Below are 8,815 nucleotides of genomic sequence, written 5' to 3'. Positions count from 1 at the left end.
AATGATTTAATTGGACACTAATTTCGAACGCAACATCTGTGAATTTGCAGAATTTGCAAAGTGTGTCTTCTTTGATATTTTCATTTGGTCAACGTAAGCAAAGGAGGTTTTTGAAAAGGTACCGTATCTCTCTCTATTTTAAGGGAAGGTCATAGAGTGCAGCTGAGTAGATTGTCTCTCCTTGAGGTGGATAGTGGAAATAGAGAGGGGCACACTCTGCTCTCTGTTTACTGAACATCAGCAGGGAAGTAGTTCAGCACTGTTGAGAGCTGAAGGAGAGAAGGGGCTCTTTCCCCATGTCTCTGCCTGCCCATCTGTCACCACGTTTCATAAACCTTATCAGATTGTCAGCATTCATTCATACCTCCCTTACATGGCCCTGTCTTTGTCTTCTTTTCACTGTCACTGCCGGTCCTCTACTCTCTCTCTTTCTCTCTGGCTGTCTTCTGCTCCCTGCCAAGGAAACGCTGTGAATTAGAGCACTGAGCTCGGTGTCCAAGCACCCTCAGGTCATTTCAGTCAGTCTCCGCTCTGCCAACTGGTACAGCAGACATGCACTAGCAGCATATTTTGTGCAGTCCAGAGTCCCAGTTTCCCAAACGCATCTTAGCAGTGTAATCATCTTAAGTCTTGCATGCAAGCAATTAATGGCACTTTGAAATCTCTTTGACAGACTGTGCACAAGGGTTTTGCTAGAAGTATGTGGAAAACATAAGCAACAACTGACATTACAACTTAGAGAAAACCTTAGAGAAAAACCTGCCAAGGAGGGATTTAATCGCTATGTTCTGCTCGAAGGTACAGCTTTACAGTAGTACTACCTGATTAAGAAAAAAATGTAATTGGGGCTTTTAAAGATATTAAACTTTATGCTTGAGTTGAAAATGGAGTACATTCACATTAAAATAGATGCAACCTTCTCATTACTGATTCACTTGCTGGCCACATGAAAGTAGCTTCCCCAGTGCTCTGGTGAAGAGGTATGCTTATGACCACTGTAATTAGGACATGAATTGGGCAGGGACCTCTTGTGCATATTGTCCCTGTGGGTTCAGGTCAGCTGTTTTTAGTAGGTCACATGTCCCTTAATCTCTGCTATGCTACAAGAGAAAGGAAGTCACGCCACCAGACTGCACCTGTGATCATTTATGAGAGCACAGGACCAGCTTCTAAATGTAGGGAGAGCCTACAGTCCATTTTTACATCTCCTGCATCCCAGACAGGATCGCAGAGTGAGATCTCCATAATCACACTGCACAGTAATACAGGCTACACACACGTGTATGTATTCACCGTCAACTCCCACGAGCGATGAACCACTTTGCCCTATAGGGTTCACCCCCCCTTCGCTCCTCTTCCTCTCCCCTCCCATCCTAACGCCTACTGAGCTCATCCCAGGTGTCTGCTTTGCCCGTTCAGCCACTCTGCCCACCCACGCCCTCACACTCTCAGTCCCAACGAGCAGCGGCGAACGCTTTCCCACTTTCTTCTCCTCCTCTCTACTCCCACCCACTCCAAAAAGGCTGTGAATCACTGGCTGACACGCTGAAGCACCAGCAGGGCTCTTGTGTTTTAGATGGAGAGGGACTAACGTTTCCCTCTTCCCTTGGCTGGTGAAGCGTTATTAAGAGGGGTTGACTCGAACATAGGTAAAACACTTCTAAAAACACAATGTGTGTAACACTGCGGGGCGGCTATAGGCTGACATAAGTTGATGCATGTGCGTGCATGTGTGTCTGTTAAAGAGTGTGTCTGTATGTGTAATACTATGCTGGCATGTGTTAGTGCCAGGGGGACTGAGAGAACAAATTAATTGTTCTCTCATGGAAACGTTGTTTAGCACTTAGTGGAGTGATTCATGCGTCCACAAAATCAGCCTGTGAGAGTGACAGGCAAGTCCTTGCTGTCTTTTCAGAGAACCGCTGCTCCCTGATTCACGTCCCCCAATCTGTCAGCAGGCATCGACTATTGTGTGAGCTCCAGTTAGATCAAAACTTGACTTATCCTCAATGCTTTTCAAGTGTGATAAAAATGTCTTTGTTTCAGCTTGTTGCACTTGATCAAAAAACATGTTTTGCATGAAGGAGGAACGCTGGTCAGGAGCGTGTCTCACCTTTAGATATGCAGGAGGACAGTTTGTGACTTGCTCATTAGGGTTGCAGCCAAGATTTTCTTTCCTGGATTAAGCAAGTAATAGTTGTTTCTATGAAGTTTCAAAAATTAGCATCCATCATAATTCTGCAGAGTCTAAGAGGCCATCCTCAAATGTGCTGGTTTTGTCCAACCAACAGTACAAAACCCAATGATACAGCATTCAGTTTACTATCTGACTGCATTTAGCTTGAAAAAATTCTGAAATGATTGGCTGATTATTTTCTGCTTATCGTTTTTTTTCAACAAGGAGTTGCATCTGTAATAATGCTGCACTCTAAAATCACCTTCTTCCTTAAAAATAATAGCTGGTATTGTTGCCTTTGGAGGTCAAAATGTCATTTATACAGGTTTCATCATGGTGAAAACACATTTGTAAAAATCTTTTGATTTGCAGGAGGACCTGTGTTTGACTTTGATTTTTTGCACACATAATCACACTGATGCATGAATATGTGTAGAGTCTTCCCAAGGAAAAAATGCTTTCTGAGCTGTTCGATGTACTGTATTGTATCTGTTTGAAATTACATAAAATGTCCTTGATTTAAGCATTCATACAGTCACTATACAGTCGGTGTGTTTCAGTAACACTGGTTCAGCCACTTGGCAATGTGAGATCATTTTCACCCACTGACAACTGTGATTGTCTGGACTCCGATCTGCCAAGAAACGCTACACACAGATGGCGAGAGAGAAAGAACATGGAGGTTGGATGATGGTTGATTTCACCGTCTCTTACAGGCCTCAGCATAATCACGCTCTAAATATTTCCTTAGTGGGTTGGTGTGTTCTTGTTGACATGCTTGTGGGCCTGCGTGAGTGTGAATGCATCTTACGAGTGTGAATATGCAGTGTGTGCGTCTGTCAGCGACTCGCGCAGCCTGCGGAAGCTACATAGGCATTGTGAGGACTCGGCAGGGAGCTCTGTTCCCTTTGTGTTTGCCAGGAGCAGCTTTCCACCCACGGTGGGCAGGCAGGCAGGCAGGCAGGCAGGCTCGGTTGGCTGCTAGTTTGGCATTCACTGGATGACTTGGGTAGAAAGGCACACAGCCATTCATGGTCACATTATGCACATGGGGAACACCTCTCTCTTACTAAAAGAATAAACGCGTTGATTGGAGTTCCTCCAGTTGTACCAATGTGCTTAAGGTTGTGCATATATTTACCAGTTCACTGCTGTCTAAAATGTATCACACTCAGCTCGCAGAGCATTCAACTTGTGGCTGATTATATATTCATTTCTCAGTATATTTGCCTAAAATCTACATATTTGCAGTAAATCAACTAATTGATTTTATGCAAAACATTAACCAACCTCTCCACGGTTGTTGGTTACAAGCTCCATCTTCATGCACAAAGCAAACTTTATTAGACGGCGTGCTGGTGATGCTGATGGATCTTAAGGCTTCCATACATCCAGCAGACAGTTGGGGTCGCCAGGAGTCCGAGGTGCAGCCTGACATGCTGGAAACCATGTGGGCCGCAAACTACCCATTTACACAAGTGGCTTCACGTATTTGCACCGGTGTCACGCTTCCTTTTGCATCCAAACAAACGCATGAAAAAAAAAAAAAAATCCCCACACGTTGCAGTTTCCATGTTTTCATGAATCAGCTGCATATTTTCGATGAAACCGATTAACTGACTAAAAGATGCCTGCAGAAGTTTGAACATGGCATCACATATTAATATATAGGCCACATAGATAAATAAGTTTTTGTTTTATTCCAAGAATTATACATGCATTTAGGAATGACTGAGTTTCCTTGACTCAACTAAAACTGTCTCCTTTTTGCATATTATCCGGGATGTTTACCTTCTCTCGCTCTTTCTCTCCCTCTCCTCGCTATCAGACACACCTCCCACCTGCTCGCTCTTTCTCTCTCGCTTTCTCTCCGTCTTTCTCTCTCACTTCCCTCACACTTTTCACTCAGCTACCCAAGATGGCGGCAGCCTCATCCATCCAGCCGCCGAGCGTTCACTCTTCTCTAGCCGGGGAGAGCGCACTTTCCCCGGAGATGGACAGCCCGGAGAGCCGCCAGCAGGAGGATGAAGAGGCGGCGGCAGCGCAGCCCTCCGACTCGGGGATTAGTCTGCGCGACCTGCCGGACCTGGAGCCGGAGGAGATCGAGAGGAGACTGGCCAAAACTCGCCAGGAGCTGAGCAACAGGAGGAAGATCCTCATTAAGAACCTGCCGCCTGACACCACCAACCAGGTACATGTTAGTTAGGCTGCACTGGAAAAACTGAAGCAAAAGTAGCGCAGTGCGCTTTGTTTTTAGGGTTTTAATCTTATTGCGCGTCTGTGGTGCTTAATAGTTTAGTTTGCACCGACCTTTGGCACTTTTAAATCAATTTAATATTCACCTGATTGTTTGGTGATCAGTGTGTGTGTGTGTGTGTGTGTGTGTGTGTGTGTGATGCTCCTCAGTGTTATTCACCTCTTATGTTTTTAATCTCACATGATATAAAAGCTGCATCTTTGTGGATGCAACTTTTCAGCTTTCTAGTTTTTTTTTGTACATAGTTGTCATTTCATTTTGAGATCTGGCAAACTGTCGGTTTCATTTTTATAGTAAGGCAGCTTGTCATTGGTCAAACACCATTCAACTTTGCATATTAACTCATGTGAGGAAAGTGATCCACAACTAATGTCACGCTTAAAGGTTCATTTCACTGTTTAAAATCTACATACATTAGCATTGTTTTATTATTATGTGTGCAGTTTTTGTGGTGTTCATCCAAATTCAGACTATTTAATACGGTTCCACTCTAATTAGGAAAATCTGTAAGCACCAGCAAAATGATTCATCCAAAAAAGGATGCGACCTGTCAGTAAATGGCTGCGTTTCTAAATGTGTTCTTGCAGAAGCTGTATGGGGTTCGCAGCTCTGCAGCTTTCCTTGCAACAGGAGGACGTACTGCAGATGAAGTCGCTCACCTGCCTTGTGTCAGTCAGGTTTACCAATCATTGTAAACTGAGGCCAACTCACCAATGCACTAACATCAGAAACTTGTCCGTAATATGAGATTAGTCAAGTCAGAAAGCCGATTGCTTTTCGTTGGTGTGTGTGTGTGTGTTCGGTATTATAGTTTATCCACATTTTTATCTATCTCTGCATTACGGGATATTTTCACTGCACAGAGCAGAGCATTGATATGCACGCTATGTTTTGCCATTGTCAAACAGCATCTGTTGTGATTCTGCGTTTTCCTCATCACAAAGAGGTTTGTGACTTCTTTGCAGCATAAATAGCAATCTACATTGTAATCGGCTCATTTGCAAAACTAAATGTTGCAGACTAAATAGTATTGCACAGTTAAAGCCGCCCACTAGTGTTATATAAATATTGTTTTGACCGATGTAAACAACAGTCACAACTACTTCAGCTATCTCAGATTGTTGTGTTTTCAAGACATGGCCTTTAGAATCCACCATTTCTGACTTTACATGTTGTAAACAGTCTAATCAGAGTCCTTCAGTGGAAGCAGAAGTAGTTTATCGGTTTATCTTACGTTTATTGTACAGGCAAGAACTTTGCCTGCGTGTTTCTTGTCACAAACCACAGAGTGACTTCACTGTTTATAACTTTAAGGCTGTTTTGGATTCTCCGGAGTGTCATTCATCACTTGTGTCAGCATGCAGGTCTTCATGAGGCAGCGTGTCAAAGGTGCTGATGGTGTATTCCTTCAGGGTTGTAGCACCAAACAGTCCTGAAAAGAGGCACGCTGCCAAGGAGAACCAGCATTCTGCCGTCTGTGTGTGTGTGTGTGGAAAAGGGGACGGAGAGAGAGTGTAAAAGAGTGTGACTGCATGGTGTGTGTTTGTGAGAGAGAGACAGACACAGGGGGGAAAAAAGAAAGAGAGAGAGAGAGAGGAAAAGTCATTTGGATCAGGTGAAGCAAGAGAAGTGGAATGTTTCTCTCTCTCCATTTTCCACATTATTCATGTGTCAGAACGAGTGTGATATGTTTAGTGAGCCTGAGCAGAGCAGTGGAAAAGAGCCTTATGAAGCCTGCCCTGCTCAACGTGCCACGTGAGTTCATCCACAGAAAGGAGTGGGTCTGGTAGTGATGCTGTTGGACTGACATTATCTCAGGCTACGTGTCTTATGTGTGGAGATATCTCAGTGATAAACAGTTAACAGAAACCTTCTAAAACACAAAACAGCTCTCCATAATATTGTTTCCATCAATTCCAGAATAAAACATTTCAGTAGTAGGAGTGTACTTCTGTTTGAATGACTGCAGAGTTGTTTATATGTTCAACCGTAAGATCTGCAGCCTGAGCTAATATCCGTCCATCAGCATTAGTGCTTGAATGATTAGTCCATTATGCGATCGACACTTAAGTACAAAAGAGAGACAAAAACCTTCATGATAAATCATTCAAGTCCTTTGTCAAACAAAAATACAGAATATTTTGTATGTATATTTCAAAATTAAGGATTTGCTGCTTTGTCTTAGCTCTTGGATGTTGTAATGGACATTTTTTCACATTTAATAGAATAAATGATGAATCGATAAATCCAAAGAATAATCAAGATTAATTAGAAATTGCAACCCTAATCAATATAGGCTCTCATACTACCTGATTTTATTTCTCAGTAGTCCATGTAGGACTTAAAACCTGTAGATAATCTGGCTTGGTCATGTACAGGAATCCATTGATATTCCTAGAGATGGTATTGGCATTACAGAATCTTCCATAACGTTATAGATTTATGATGACCGAAAGTCTTCGTCAAGTGTCTTATGTAACCTGTCTGATGGACTCAGCGACGACCAGCAGACTCCATCTCCCATTACCCTCATAGCCGCTGCCCCATTAGCGAACACTATATCGTAGATTGGATGTGTGTGTGTGTGTGTGTGTGTGTGAGTGTGTGGAGTTCATGGTGCACTTTGTCAGATATACGGCCCTGCTGACAGTCCTCATCTCAGGGAGAGGTGGGGGGATGGGAGCACCAGAGAGAACGCAATGAGAAATGAGAGACGAGGAGACAGAAGAGTTGAGTTAGAGGAGAGGAGAGGAAAGGAAGGAGGGATGAAAGAAGAATGTAAAGGAAAAGGGAATGCAAAGAGGGTGGGAGATGCATGTGGTGGAAAGAATAACGGGCATATGAGACTTTGATTTTTCTTCTTTGATGTTCATTGTAGCCCCCTCAAATAGGAGCCATTAATGACTCTTATTATCTTGTTCTTTTGCAAACAGTCTATGACATATGTCATGCACAGTAAATAAACTAATAAAGACTCTTATCCTCTAGAGTTTTATCAGAACAATAGGGTTTGATAAAATGTTATCAGTAGCATTTTTTTTATTTGGTTTTTGAATCCTAATCATCCTAAATCCTAAATAACTCAAATTCAGTTGAGAGCTTCGATTGGCTTTCAATTGGCCTTAACCAATCAAAGCACTTTAACACTACATCCGTATTCACCCATTCATACACTGATGGCAGGGGCTACCGTGCAAGGTGCCAAGCTGCACATCAGGAGGGATCACACACACACACACACACACACACACTCATGCTGGAGTACAGCCTCGGGTGCAGCTGGAGGTTCAGTATCTTGCCCAAGGACACTTAAACAGGAGCTGGGAATTAAACTGATGATCTTCTGAAAAGGCACAAACACTGCAGTTTTGGTTGTCATCATGATATGTTTTCACAAACTATAGCTTTTAAATAAAATGACCAGCAGAAAATATGAAACACTGATTACTATCTGTTATTGGAACTCCAGGTGTAGCATACCAAACTTGTACATGTTATTTTTCTCGAGCCACTTGCTCTAATTTTGGACGTCCCAATTCAGAGCCATGAAGTGAAGCATTAAATCTTAATACTAAGTGCATGAAAGCTGAACTCTGAGATTGTACTGTCAAGACACAATCGGTAAGATAATTTCTCTACAGAAGAGATGCCACTCCACTAGTTTTTTAATGTATTCTCTATTATGCATCATGCATTCTTCCTATTTGTTAAAACCTAGCACCTATATCACTATAATTACCCGCAAGTCTCAACTGCTGTTAGTTCGCTCTGAGATTGTTTCACTAGTAGCAGCTAATGTAGTCTCGAGTTGCTTCCGTCTTCCTGTCTCTCTAGATGAGCGGGCTTCAGAGGTCTGGTAACCTCACTTGACTCAAGCAATGCTGCCTCAAGTGACATCACCTAAGGCAGTGTACCAGACTTTGCATAGCTTCTACTAGAGCCACAGAACACTAAATACAACTTTCTCACATCTGTAGTAGTACCTCCTAAGACCAATAAACAGACATAGATATGCAAAATCGGTTTGGTATTTCAAGTGGTGAAAATTGATGCTCATTGTTGGTTACAAACAACCAAGTTGGAAACGGCTTTAGTAGGATCTGAGCCCAAGTACTGAACAAGATTTTTGCCCCCAACCCAACTGTGCAGCCCAGACTCCTCTTAGAATTTCATTCTGAATAAAAGCGAAGTTTAATTAAATCCAAGCACGTAGTGTAAAAAGATATTTGCAGATGCACTGCAGGGTAAGATAAATGTGGGTAGTGTGCATGGGGAGGTGGTTGGCTTCCAAGGACTTCTGCTAAGTTCTTGAATTATTCAGAGTTTCAGAGAAAGACACACAACGCATGACAGATGTGTACGTGCACATGTTTGTTCCTTTC

At 42.8% G+C, this 8,815-nt stretch overlaps 1 protein-coding gene across 1 annotated transcript in view; it reads left to right on the top strand.

Annotated features, from left to right (window-relative positions):
• Positions 1-4,094: 4,094 nt before the first annotated feature.
• The window catches only part of raver2 (ribonucleoprotein, PTB-binding 2), a 70,526-nt gene continuing 65,805 nt past the window's right edge, over positions 4,095-8,815 (top strand). The window contains exon 1 of the mRNA XM_070832675.1: positions 4,095-4,367. Within this exon, the coding sequence (XP_070688776.1) occupies positions 4,095-4,367 (273 nt within the window). The remainder of the gene's footprint in view (positions 4,368-8,815) is intronic.

Source organism: Pempheris klunzingeri, chromosome 6, assembly GCF_042242105.1.
Source record: "Pempheris klunzingeri isolate RE-2024b chromosome 6, fPemKlu1.hap1, whole genome shotgun sequence".
NCBI lineage: Eukaryota > Metazoa > Chordata > Actinopteri > Acropomatiformes > Pempheridae > Pempheris > Pempheris klunzingeri.
The sequence above is the reverse complement of the archived record's forward strand: the minus strand, read 5'-3'. Positions and strand labels throughout refer to the sequence as shown.